The sequence below is a fragment of the Phocoena sinus genome, chromosome 19, assembly GCF_008692025.1.
Source record: "Phocoena sinus isolate mPhoSin1 chromosome 19, mPhoSin1.pri, whole genome shotgun sequence".
In the NCBI taxonomy this organism is placed as follows: Eukaryota; Metazoa; Chordata; class Mammalia; order Artiodactyla; family Phocoenidae; genus Phocoena; species Phocoena sinus.
Genome location: NC_045781.1, coordinates 1,063,358 through 1,077,451, shown reverse-complemented (window position 1 = coordinate 1,077,451; position 14,094 = coordinate 1,063,358). Strand labels below are relative to the sequence as shown.

General features: G+C 44.2%; 2 protein-coding genes across 2 annotated transcripts; one reads left to right on the top strand and one right to left on the bottom strand.

Moving 5' to 3' along the window:
- On the bottom strand, positions 1-12,370 carry LOC116744525 (zinc finger protein 211-like). Its single transcript, XM_032614363.1, has 4 exons — positions 12,090-12,370; positions 11,426-11,464; positions 10,687-10,813; positions 1-2,045 (listed from the first exon to the last, which is right to left on the bottom strand). The coding sequence occupies exons 2-4, from the start codon at positions 11,456-11,458 to the stop codon at positions 652-654; spliced, it is 1,554 nt and encodes a 517-aa protein (XP_032470254.1). The 5' UTR covers positions 11,459-11,464; positions 12,090-12,370; the 3' UTR covers positions 1-651.
- Positions 11,720-12,325, top strand: LOC116744028 (formin-like protein 3). The gene has a single exon (XM_032613313.1). The coding sequence runs from the start codon at positions 11,720-11,722 to the stop codon at positions 12,323-12,325; it is 606 nt and encodes a 201-aa protein (XP_032469204.1).
- Positions 12,371-14,094: the final 1,724 nt, after the last annotated feature.

Below are 14,094 nucleotides of genomic sequence, written 5' to 3'. Positions count from 1 at the left end.
TGGCTTAAACATTAATGCCTTTATTATTGCAAAATGCAGAGCAATAGGAGGCTTGCAATTCCCAGCTTTGTGACTCAGAGGCTGGGAAAATCCAACAGAAATGTCACCATAAACAAACATGTCCCTGAAAATGCAGTCCTTCCTGGCAAGTCACAAACAGAACTCAGACTGGCTCCACTGGGCCCAAACTGGATCGGGTCCAGGCCCTACTTTGGAAATGGGAAGGGAATGAGGATCCCACAAGAGCTAAGACTACTCATTACTTACCCCGCAAACAGGAATGGGACAGAAGTCAACTTCCCTGAACATGCTGGGAGATAACTTTTGCACATTGTGTGAACCTGCTGGGTAACACAGGTGAAATGAATTCTGTCATACTGGCAGTGACATAAAGCTAGAAAGAGCCTGGCAGGAAATAAAGTATAACACAGCTCCTTAAGGATTCCTACATAACACTCCCCACTGCAGATTTTTGGATGTATGGGCTTTAATTCAGGTAAATGGCTCCCTCACAACTTCTCTCCCCCACTATAATTACACTAGAAGGAAACTGCACATCCCAGCTATCTATGGCCCTTCACTAGTGTGAAGTCTCTCATGTTGAATGAGGTTATATTTGCAGCTGAAAATTTTTTCCAACATTCACTGCACTCAGGACCTTTTTCCAGTGTGAACTCTCTGGTGCTGAATGAGGCTGGAACTTTGGCTAAAGGATTTTCCACAGTCCCCACACTCATACGGCCTTTCTCCTGTGTGGACTCTCAGGTGTTTAACGAGGTTAGATTTGCAGCTAAACGATTTCCCACATTCATTGCACTCAATAGGCCTTTCTCCAGTGTGAACTCTCCAGTGGTTCTTGAGGTTGGAACTATGGCTAAATGATTTTCCACAGTCCCCACACTCATAGGGCCTTTCTCCTGTGTGGACTTTCCGATGTGAACTAAAGCTGGAGCTTTGCTTAAAGGATTTCCCACATTTACTGCACTCATAAGGCCTTTCTCCAGTATGAAGTCTCCTGTGGTGAATGAGGCTGGAGCTTCGGCTAAAGGATTTCCCACATTCACTGCACTGATGAGGCCGTTCTCCAGTGTGAACTCTCCGGTGGTAAATGAGGCTAAAGTTTTGGCTAAAGGATTTCCCACATTCACTGCACTCATAAGGCCTTTCTCCAGTGTGAACTCTCTGATGTTGAATGAGGTTAGATCTTTGACTAAAAGACTTCCCACATTGCCTGCACTCATAAGGTTTTTCTCCTGTGTGAACTTTCCTATGGCTATTGAGGCTATAGCTCTGGCTAAAGGATTTCCCACATTCACTGCACTCATAAGGCCTTTCTCCAGTGTGAACTCTCTGATGTATAATGAAGCTGGAAAGGTAGGTAAAGAATTTTCCACATTCATGGCATTCGTAAGGCCTTTCTCCAGTGTGGACTTTCTGGTGCTGAATGAGGTTACATCTTCGGGTACAGGCTTTTCCACATTTGCTGCACTCGTAAAGCCCTTCTCTAGAGAGGACTCCTTGGTCCTCAACAAGTGTGTCTGTGCAGTTGAGGGCTTTTTTGCCTTCTCCCCATTTCTGATGCTTTTTTCCACTGTGAAAGACAGCCTCACACTCATTACTGTTGTTTGGCTTCTCCTCAGTGTGAATGACCTGTTGATGGAAAAATCCCATGCTGGCTAAGAAGTCCTTCGCAATCTCCATACAGATAATGGATTTCCCTGACAAGTGGGTTGTGCAACTCTTTACATACAAGTCTTGGTCTGCAGAACTTCTGATGGGTATCTTTCCAATGTGCTGCCCCTGGTACTGCTGAAGGTTGGCAGTGAAATAAAATTGTTTCCCATATGTGTATGGTTTCTGCCCAAGATGCATTCCCCGGTGCTCAGGTAAGTGCAAAATATCTCTCAATATTGGGCCCCACATCTCAAAGGGCTGGGCCTTCTGGGGAGATGAAATTGCTTTAAGAGTCCTGATCTGTGACACTCCTTCTACAGAAATGCTCTGTTCAGGAGATGTTTCCTTATCTTCCGCTTCATGCCAACAGCCTGAAAAAGTGATGGTGAAGTACATGTTAACCATATTGAGAGGGGGCAAAACAATCACAAATGTAAATTGATGCATCAAAGAATCCATCCATGAAACTGTTTTCAGGAAAAGAAAGTTGGGGTCAGCTTGAGGAAGCAGCTGCTGTGCCCCACTTGGTCCCTAAGTTCACAGGATGGTGTGGGCCTCCCCAGGCACAGGACGTGAATAAAGGGTGTGGCCCAGGGAGAAAGGCATGTCCTACAGCTCATTCTTCTGCTAATGGCTTTTAGCAGGATTATATCTGCTGACAACATGGGATGCTGTGCAGAAGTCCAGTCCAGTCCCAGAAAAATCTGACTGGAACAAAGGTAAAAAATGCTTAAGAATAATTAGACACGTGCACACTTTAGGACACTACAAAGTGGGAATGCACTAAGGAGGGAACAGTGTGAGGAATAAGTGAGGTAAGCAGTCCAGAGAGGTGGGGAGTAGCTCTCAGCTGGAGTCAGAATAAAAATGACTAGTAGAAATGACAAGTCAGCAAAATGTTAAGAATGGAGAAGGGAAAGTAGAAGTGAGGTGTGGCCACTAGCAATGGCACCAAAACACAATTAAACAGGACAGGTTCTTTGTATGATTTTGACAAAGCCCTGAAGTGATGTCCTCTCTCAACTGCCATTCATCTGCGTCAGGCCTGCTCTGAGCCCATCTTGTTGAGAATGGAGTCATGTCCATCCTGTGAAGCAGAGGACATTTTCTGTAGCCTCATCTGAGGATCTGCATGAGACCAAGAGTACCCAATTCCTAAGGGAATGACAGGACAAGTCAGTAGCCAATACTGTCCCAGAAAACTCAGCACACAATAGACCACCAGAAAGCTATTTAAAAACTACAAAAAAGTTCCTAAGGACAGACAGAGGTAAGAGAGCAGAAAAGTAAGAACCAGCAATGTGTCTTCCCTTCTGGACAACTATACTGGTAAAATCAATCTGATGTAACCCCTCTGCAATGCTAAACTGCTTTAGTTTTGAGCACTTTCAGCTCTTAGCATGGTAATGGTTTTCATTCTCCAACTCCCCTAACTCTGAGCCCTGGGGCAGGCACCATGTACGTGTTCCTGGAGAAGCTTCTAGGAGCCAGGTTGGGCAATAAGGCATCTGTCCTCCAAATATCAGAAATCTATGCTCTTTTTGCTGCTTCTAATGATGGTAGTGCTACGGAGTTGGGCAGCCATTGTTGGAAACCACACTACCAATGGTGCAAAGGCCCTCCCCTCACTAGCTGAAGCAATTTCACAGGGGATTTAAAGGGCAGGCGTCTATTCCGTCCACCCCCCTCACATCATTTTTCTCTTAGTCCCATTTTGATAGGCAGAAATTCAAGGACGAAGGCACTCAAAATCAATCATATATGCAGGGGAATTTACAAAGTCACCATGTATATCTGGGTAAGAAAAAAATCTGAGTAGACCTTAACTTTATACCTCAGACTGATCTCCAGGATGGAGACACCCTATAGCCATTAAACAAGCAAACAGAAAGACAAACAAACAGATCCCAGCAAACCCTAGGAAGAGGGAGAACTGAATCTCAAGTTACCACAATGTAAGACACAAACACCCATTTTTCAACAACAAAAAAAAATCATGGGACATACAAACCAAGAGTTTATCCCTCCACCCCCTTTCACCCTTGTTAAAATATCGTTGAAGCTAAAAGGGTATAAATTCAAATAATGTGTTATAATTTTAGCATGGTAAATGTAATTTCCATGGTAACTACAAAGAAAAAAATAGCTATAGAAAGTACACAAAGGAAGCGACAAAAAATGTAAACATTTTACTACCAAAAGACCAGTGGAACACAAAAAACAATAATGAGGAAACAAAGGACAAAAGAGACCAAAAGACATGTAGAAAACAAATAGCAAAATGACAGAAGTAATTCCCCCCTCATTAGTAATTATTCTAAATGTCAATGGAATAAAATTTCTAAGCAAAAGAGAAACTGGCAGAATGGATAAAAGAACATAATCCAACTATATGCTTTCTACAAGACACAACTTGCCAGGATGGTTCAACATAAAAAATTCAGGGGTTTCCCTGGTGTTCCAGTGGTTAAGAATCCACCTTCCAATGCAGGGGATGCAGGTTCAATCCCTGGTCAGGGAACTAAGATCCTACATGTCGCAGGGCAACTAAAGCCCTTGAGCCACAACTACTGAGCCTGCACGCAACAACGAAGCACGCACCACAGTGAAAGATCACATATGCTACAAGGAAGATCCTGTGTGCTGCAACTAAGATCTGATGCAGCCAAAAAATAAATAAATATTTTAAAAACAGATACAAAATTCAGTGTAATATATCACATTAACAGAATGAGAAAAAATCATACCACCTCAATCAATGCACAAAAAGCACATGACAAAATTTAATACCCTTTCATGATAAAATACTCAACAAACTATCAATAGAAGGAAACTAGCTTAACATAATAAAAGCAAAGGATTTAAAATCCATGACAAATATTGTACTCAACGGTAAAAGACTGAAAAGTATTCCTACAATATCAAAAACAAGAAAAGGACACCAGCTTCCACCACTACTATTCAACATAGTACTGGAAATTCTAGACAGAGCATTAGGCAGGAAAGACAAAAAGCATCCATAGCTCATGAAATTTTAAAGATTCCACCACAAAACTGTTAGAATAAATGAATTCAGCAAAGGAAGAGGATACAAATTAAACAGTTGTGGGAATTCCCTAGTGGTCCAGTAGTTAGGACTCAGAGCTTTCACTGCCAAGGTCTGGGTTCACTCCCTGGTCCGGAACTAAGATCCTCCAAGCCAGGCAGTGTGGAAAAAAAAAAAGAATTAAACAGTTGTGTGTTTTTTTTTTCTTCCTCCCAGCAACAGAGACATCAATGGTTTAATGGATGGGGGAGCTTACAAATCTGAAGCAAGGTCCTGACGTGACACCCCACCCTGTACAGCAAACAATGGGCAGGACATGACAACAGTCCTTGCTCCCAGGGGGAAGAGAAGATTACCAGTTATAGGGGAACTGGCATCAGGTGGGCTCATTAGTTACCAGGGAAACCAGTAGAGAGGCAAACCCCTCACCACCCCTTTGATAAGAATGATCACTAGCTGGGGTCTGGGGCAAGTGAGTAGGAAGGTCAGTCATGTGCATAGGGTATAGATGAAGCAGGCAATGGTCGGGCAGGGGATGTACAGAGAGCAATAGAACAGCCATCTTGAGTGGCCTGACCATACACTCTACCCCTACACACACTGCACGACCCTTACAATCTTGGTCTACCCTCTTCCGCGATATCCCTGGGGTCAAGTATGTAGGGGGCACTGCAACCAGATACCACAAACACCATACAGACAGCACCAGCCTCAGAGTATCAAGATACCTACTATGCTCAGAAGAGTCATTTGCCAGGATGTGGGCAAAATTTGGAGGCAAGATCTTACCAGGTCAATGGAAAGAGAGTCAATAGTAGGAGTGCCCTGTCCAGTTATAAGGAAGGTAAGGCCACCCCGGGTTTTCACAAACCCAGAGCTACCCCCATGGTGAGGTCCGGATTTTAAAGAAACATTCTGGTGGCCTGGCCAATGGTCAGCAGTCGCACTACAGATCTGTCTCCCCGTGCTGGGTTGTGTGCCATTAAGGTTGGACCCATTAGATCCTTCCAAACAAAAAAGAGTTAATCCCACTAGTTGGACTTATGTGCCCAGAAGCCAGCCTACTCCATTCCACACAGCATAGCCAAGGGAGGCTCATGGGCAGTCAGCTGTATAGTAACGTTTACCAACAGGGGTCCTTCTTTTTTTTTTCTTTTTTTTCTTTTTTTTAATTTTTGGCTGTGCCATGAAGCATGCGAGATCGTAGTTCAACAGGGCTCCTTCTGATGTACTGGCATGTGGGACAAAAATATGGTGAGAGTCTTCCTCCCCCATTGTCAGTAGTCCCCAAATAGTCATAGTAGCCAGGTCAATTTTTCATGGAAGTCCAGAGAAGGTTGACAATTACAACTCCCTGGAGACCCAGCAATTAGACTCACTTCACAGTGAGGCCAGTGTTGCTGCTCAGTCGTGGAATAGATTTCCTCCTTCACTAGAGATGAAATTTAAGACATCTAACAGGCACAACACAGGGGAGATTATGACAAATTAGCAAAACACAAGCAGTAACCACATTCTGAGATAACACACCTGCCTGTGGTTTTTCTCCTAGTCTGTAAAACAGTTCAAAAACACAACTTTCAATAACACAAGAACGTGACTAAAATCATGTATACGATGGCCCCTTAGTTTCACCTTGGATGTCTGAACAAGTTACTCCATTTGGACTTTCAAACCCATTCCCTTCCTCAATGGCCAAAGCAGATGTACAACGCGTGTCTGAAAGATCACAAATAGGCTGCTCTGATCAGTAAAATTTAAGTTAAGCCAGAATGACTCCCCTATACCTCAACACATGAAGATTTTTCCATCATTTCCCCTTCTGATTGCAAATCTCTCAGTAGAAAACATTGATGACTAAAATATCCGTCCCTCTAGGCTGGGGTGCTGGCTCCTACCCCAGGTTCAGATCATGTCCCTCAGTGCTAGGCCTCCTTTATATTTGCCTAGTTATACAAGGTGGGGGAAAACCAATCAGATCTCATGAACAGGCTCAGAAGAATGTTAATGGGCAAACACTTTATAGGCCATATACTTCTTTCTTTTTTTTAAATAAATTTATTTATTTATTTTTGGCTACATTGGGTCTTTGTTGCTGCACATGGGCTTTCTCTAGTTGCGGTGAGCGGGGGCTACTCTTCATTGTGGTGCGTGGGCTTCTCATTGTGGTGGTTTCTCTTGTTACAGAGCACGGGCTCTAGGCACGTGGGCTTCAGTAGTTGTGGTGCACATGTTTAGTTGCTGTGTGGCATGTGGGATCTTCCTGGTCCAGAGTTCGAACCCGTGTCCCCTGCACTGGCAGGTGGATTCTTAACCACTGTGCCACCAGGGAAGCCCTAGACCATATATTTCTTATACCCAATTGTCACACAGCATTGTACATGTGCTTTTAGTAGCAGACTTAAAGCAAGCAGTGTCACACTTCATGTGACACAGTCACACTGTCACACACTCTGTGGCAATTTCACTACATAACTTTCTTTCCATCCAGAACATCAGGGCAAAAGTATGGCTAACACAATAACTTTCATAAATACAAACTTCAATTAACAGAACTAGAATTTAATATCTACTAAAACATAGCCTTTTTTCTCCTTGAAATTACCCTCATCTCCACCAAACACAGCCAAATCGAAACTAATCTGTTTGTAAAACAAGTGTGGTCAATTGACCACTTAGGCTCCTCCAAACTAGTTGTGGTGGAATTCCTCAGAAGGAGTGTCAGAATGAATTCCCAAAAGGCCTCTCAAGGCCAGGAAAGCCATGCCAAAGGCATGCCACCAGATTATGCCTTGGTGGATTTTTCTCTTCTAGAAGTCCCCAAAATATTGAGATTCCTGCACATGCCAGGAGTCAGCCTTTTCCATTCCCCTGATAAGGCTGTTCAGAACCCAAGAGTCCCCAATTTCTGGAGGCACCAGGCAGGGAGAAAAGAAAAATGTTTCAATTCTATGCACAGGTGTAGTTTACCCAATTGCTGCAAGTCATAACTAACTTCAGGGGAAGGGCTTCCCTCCACATGTATGAAGCAAGGTCCTGGATCGACTACCCACCATGTGTGGCAGACGGCAGGCAGGACATGGCGGCAGTTCTCCACAGTTGTATTTCTACACACTAACAATGGACAATCTGAACAGGAAACTAAGAAAAACTCCACTTATAAAACTATCTATCAAAAGAATAAAATACTTAGAAATAAACTTAACTAAGGAAGTAAGACTTGTACACTAAAAAGTATAAAACACTGCTAAAAAAAATTAAAGATAGTAAATGGAAAGACTTCTATGCTCATAAATTGGAAAACTTAATATTGTGAAGATGTCGATATGACCCCCAAGCCATCTACAGACTCAATGCAATCCCTATCAAAATTCTAATGATGTTTTCTGCAGTAATATAAAAATTCATCCTAAAATTCATATGCAATCTCAAATGACAACAAACAGCCAAAACAATCTTGAAAAAGAAGAACAAAGTTGGAGGAGTCACAATTCTAAATTTCAAGTTATCAGTGTGAAGCTACAGTAATCAAAACAGTGTGATAAAAAAAATAAAAATAAAAAAATAAATAAAAAATAAAAAAAAAAAAACAGTGTGATACTGGAATCAAGGCACACATACAGACCAATGGCACAGAATAAAGAGCTCAGAAATAAACTCTCACATATATGGTTAAATGGTTTTCAAAAAGGAGGCCAAGACCATTCGACAGGGAAGGACAGGCTTTTCAACACATGATGCTGGGAAAACTGAATACCACATGCATAAAAATGAAATTAGATGGACACCAGGTACATAAATTAACTCAAAATGGATCAAAGATCTAAACTTAAGAGCTACAAATATAAAATGCTTCAAAGAAAACAGAGGAAAACTTCATGACATTGCATTTGGCAGTGATTCCTTGGAAACGACATCAAAGGCACAAGGAACAAAAGGAAAACAAACGACTTCATCAAAATGAAAAACTTTGGTACATCAAACGATGCTAAGAAAATAGTAAAAAGGCAACTTACAGAACGGGAAATAATATTTACAAGTCAAATATCTGATAAAAAATTAATATCCAGAATATATAGAGAATTCCTAAAATTCAAAAACAAAAACATCAAGCAACTTGATTCAAAAATTGGGAAAAGGGCTTCCCTGATGGGTCAGTGGTTGAGAGTCCGCCTGCCGATGCAGGGGACACGGGTTCATGCCCTGGTACGGGAAGAGACCACATGCCGCAGAGCAGCTGCGCCCGTGAGCGGCTGCGCCCGTGAGCCATGGCTGCTGAGCCTGCACGTCTGGAGCCTGTGCTCCGCAACGGGAGAGGCCACAACAGTGAGAGGCCAGCGTACCGCCAAAAAAAAAAAAAAATTGGGAAAAGACTTCAACAGACATTACTCCAACAAAGATATACAAAAGGGTAATAAGCACACAAAAAGATGCTCAACATCACCAGCTGTTAGGGAAATGCAAATCGAAACACTATGATACTGGGACTTCCCTGGTGGTGCAGTGGTTAAGAATTTGCCTGTCAATGCAGGGGACACGGATGTGATCCCTGATCTGGCAAGATCCCACAGGCTGCGAAGCAACTAAGCCTGTGCACCACAACTCTTGAGCTTGGGCTCTAGAGCCCGCGAGCCACAACTACTGAGCCCACATGCCACAACTACTGAAGCCCGTGCACCTAGAGCCTATGCTCTGCAACAAGAGAAGCCACTACAATGAGAAGCCCGCGTACCACAACGAAGAATAGCCCCCACTCGCCACAACTAGAGAAAGCCCGCGCCCAGCAACGAAGACAAAATGCAGCCAAAAATAAATAAATAAAAGAACATACCTGTTTTAAAAAAACAAAAACAAAACAAACAAAAAACCCCAACTATGCTACCACTTCACACCAATTAGGATGGTTATCACCCAAAAAAAACAGAAGTGTTGGCAAGGATGGGAGAAATTGGAACCTTTGTGCAGCTGTAATTTTAATTCTATTAAAGACAGATTTATCATAAGATGAAGCAATTCCAATTTTCCGTATATACCCAAAAAAATTGAAGCAGGGACACTAAATATCTGCACACCCATGTTCATAACAGCATTATACACAAGAGCCAAAAGGTAGAAGCATTCAAGTGTCCATCGATAGATTAATAGTAAACAAAATGTGGTACATTCATAAAATAGAATATTATTCAGCCTTAAAAAGAAAGGAAAAAAAAAAAAAAAAGAAAGGAAATTCTGACACATACTACAACACAGATGAACCTTTAAGATATTATGCTAAGTCAAAAAAGCCAGACCAAAAAAAAAAGCTGCTGATGATTCTGCCAATATGTGACACTCAGAATAGTCAAATTCAGATACAGAAAGTAGAATGGTGGTTGTGAGTGGATGGGGGAAGTTACTGTTTAATGGGTACAGAGTTGAAGTTTACAAGATGAAAAACTTCTGTGGATGCATGATTGTGATGGTTGTACAATGAGAATTACTAAATGCCACTTAGAAGTGGTAAATGTTTTGTTCTGCAAAATTGCCACAACTAAAATAAAGAAAAAAGAATCTCAGCAAAAGACCTCTCAAGATCATCCGTGTAAGCAGTGACTATATAAGTAACTACACTTCCAGGCACAGTCAGGAACAAATAAATGTGAGGTACAGGAAGGGAGCAATACTAGGGTGCCATGGAACTAGACAGTCACCCAGCGAGAGAGAGGGCATGACAGGTGGGATCCATTAGGCTGACCTAAAGAACAGCGATACCTAATCCTTCCCTGTGAAGCTTCGGGGCAGGAGGTGCTGGAGTGATAAGGATGAGAAGTAGACATGCACTCAGCTCACCCCTTGAACCACAGCACATACCCAGGCAACTGGGAAAGGAAGCAGTACCCATGGTTTAGATGGAGACATACTTGACCCTGGAGAAAAGAGAAAGGCCAAGCCTTGCCCAGGGCATAGGGGCAGGTGTAAGGGCTTACCCAATGAAGATGTAAGTGCAAAATTCTCCAGCATCACATCGTGGTACAGGCATCTCTGAGCCTCATCAAGGAGGGCCCATTCCTCCCAGGAGAAATACAGGGCCACATCCTCAAAGGTCACACTTCCCTGCCAGGACAGAGACAGATGAAATCATCAACAGCCTCACTCCTGAAGACCCACAATCTATCTCCTCACACATCTACCCCATGTCCATCCTCCTCCTAAGATCGCAGAGGAGATCCCAGATCCCGGTGCCATTGGTGTCTGCTGTCTTCTCATACTCCCAGCACTGTGTTCACTCTGCTGTCCACTCTGCAACCACATGGGGCCTGTTAAGACCTAGATGCGAACACCTCCCTCATCTGATCCAGACCTCCCACTGCCTGCAGAACAGATGCCTAACCTCACTGGCAGTCATTCCAAGTCTGACTCTTACTCCCCACACCCAGTTTGTTCTCACCAGAAAGGAAGGAGACCTGCAATTCCCTAAACCAGCTTAGCCTCACCTCCAAGCACTTCCCGTTTTAGTGACAAGCTTCTACATCTCTTTCCATTGGTGGCCTGAAATGGGAACCCTTCCATCAAACCCCTGGACTCAACTCAGGACCCTGAGCTAGTATTCTCTAAGGTCCCCACACCCAAAGGTTGGGAAAATGGCAGGTGACAAGTCTCATGACACCACAAATTTGGAGAAAATAGGGGTTGGGACCAGTGAGGGAGGACGAAACCGCCACTTACCTGATTAGGTTCCAAAAGCACTTCCGCAGCCATGGAAACCTGTGGGAAGAGGCAGGTCTTAGGGGGATGTGAGCACGGCATCCTACCAGGGGCTCAGGCCTTCCCTGCACCCCTGGGAGTCACCAGAGCCAGGTAATCTCGGACCGACCATCTAACCTCTGTATTGACTCTCAGCAGTTTTGTGTCCTTGGGGAAATAACCCCAAACACCCTCTGCCGCAATGTCCTCAGCAGCCCTACAATTTGTGCTTCTACTGAACAGACTCTGGGGATTTTTTCAAACTTAACTTAGATCATGTCCCTTTTACGCAAAAATTTCCATGGCTCCAAGAGCCCCAAGAAGGAAGGTACAACTCCTCAGCCTGTCACTGCAGGTGAGACTCTACCCACACTTTGTTCCCTGCAGAAGCAACACGGACCCCAGTTTTCCCCAATCCTCCCGGCTCAATCCGACCTCCCAGCCTTTGCACCTGCCGGTGCCTCCACCTGTGACCCTCTGCCACGCGCCATCACACCGTCTGTCAGAAACAGGGCCCCACACACAGCCACCTCACCGTCCTGGACACCGGGGCCTGGGCTGCGGGCACGAGAGCAGGAGCCCCGCACTCGGGGCTTTAGTGTCTGGTGGGGTGAGGGCGGTGAGGGCCCGCAGGACAAGCGTTTACCTGAGGCGGGTCCCTCGGCGCCGCCGCCGCCGCCGCCGCCACCTGAGCCACAAGCCGGAGCAGAGAGGGGACAGCCGAGCGTCCCGAACGGACCGGGCACCAACGTCTCCAGACCGGCCCCGCAAGCGGCGATGTGCCCGACTATAAAACCGCCTCTAGTCACTGTGGACAAAGCCTCTTCCCCCGCCTCCTCTGTCTGTCTCCTCAAGGCAGACTCCGCGCTCTACGCCTTCTGACCCCGAGGACTGCCAAAATGACCGCCACAAAATACAGGAAGTCTCGCCTTCGCCCAGTGCGCCCTCCCGGAAATGCCGAAAGTCTGGATGTTCATTGGGTGTTCTTCGCTGCCGCTCAGCGCATAGCTTTCTGGGTAATGGAGTTCCCGCCGGCACACAGGCCCGCAGGAGCGGCGCCTTTGCTGGAATCTCCCAGGGAAAGGGTCAAGCAATGCCACGGGGCTGCTCAGAGCTGAAGGCCTTGTTCTTCTAGGCCGGAGAGAAGCTTCGCTTCCTCTCAAAGGGGCGAAGGCCAATTTCTGGGGAGTCCGAAGTGCATTTAGAAATCCTTCAATGCTATTGATCTCTGAAGTGTTTAGAAATTCGGATTCCATGCGAACATTGTCTGGTAGATGTGAACATTGTCTGGTAGATGCAAGTGATTATACATTATCCTATTGTCCTGTAAATGCACGCAGACTGAGGCATTAAAGTCATTTTTGTGAGCTTTAGTACGTTTTGTCTGGGAATTTAAAGAAAATAAAAAAATCACCTGGGCCACAGTAGACAAGATAGAGGAGGCATATTGGACGGCTCTGACGAAGCCGGATGTGGTGGGATCCGGGCCTCTCCTTCCTGGTAGTCAATGATTAATGATTATGCCCAACTCAGTGAGAAACACCGTCTTATCCATAAACCATTAAATCATTTTACCTAAAAAACATAAATCTGTTTAACACATGCACATTCCTTTTTGTACTACACAGCTGACAGTTTCTCTTGTATGAAATATAACATTGGCTATTGTTTATTAAGGAGGACTACTCTCTGTACATTTATAAAATAGAAAGTTGTTGATAAACAAAGTTTAACTGACTACATGTTAAAGATCTAAATGGGAGCTTCCCTGTTGGTGCAGTGGTTAAGGATCTGCCTGCCAATTCAGGGGACACGGGTTCGAGCCCTGGTCCGGGACGATCCCACATGCTGCGGAGCAACTAAGTCCCTGCGCCACAACTACTGAGCCTGTGCTCTAGAGCCCATGAGCCACAAATACTGAAGCCCGCACACCTAGAGCCTGTGCTCGGCAACAAGAGAAGCCAGCACAATGTGAAACCTGTGCACTGCAACAAAGAGCAGCCTCTGCTCCTGGCAACTAGAGAAAACCAGCGCGCAGCAACCAGGACCCAACGCAGCCAAAAATAAATAAACTAATTAATTTTTAAAAAGAAAGAAAATAGTTTTCAAAAAAATTAAAAGTATATAATCATGAATGTATCTCTTAAACATGGAATTCATTCATGAGCAGAACATGTATGTGCATTTCACACCTACAAAAATAACAGTGACATCAAACACATGGTCAGAGTTTACGCATAACAAATTTCCTCCCCCCCAAAAATTTCCTTTTTAGATCATTTGAATCACGATCCAGTCATTTTGTCTTTTAGACCAGTTGTAATTAATATTTCTCTCTCCTTCAAAACTTTTTTTCGTGGAGAAGAAAATGGATCATTTGTACAAAATCATTTCCATCATTCTACTATCTAATTGCAGCTGTTTTATATTGTCTAACACCTTCTTCCAAATGGCCAATAAATGCATAATTTGCTCCAAAGGGTGGTCTAATGTTGGGTCAGATTTTTGTCAAGGATACTTCCCAGGTGGTACAATGTCCTTCTCATTGCCTACAATGGAGAGCCATTATGACAGGCTGTATTTAGCCCTTTCTGTGACATGAGGATTGATCAGCACAACAATGTGCCCCAATATCAATTTCCCACAGCCTG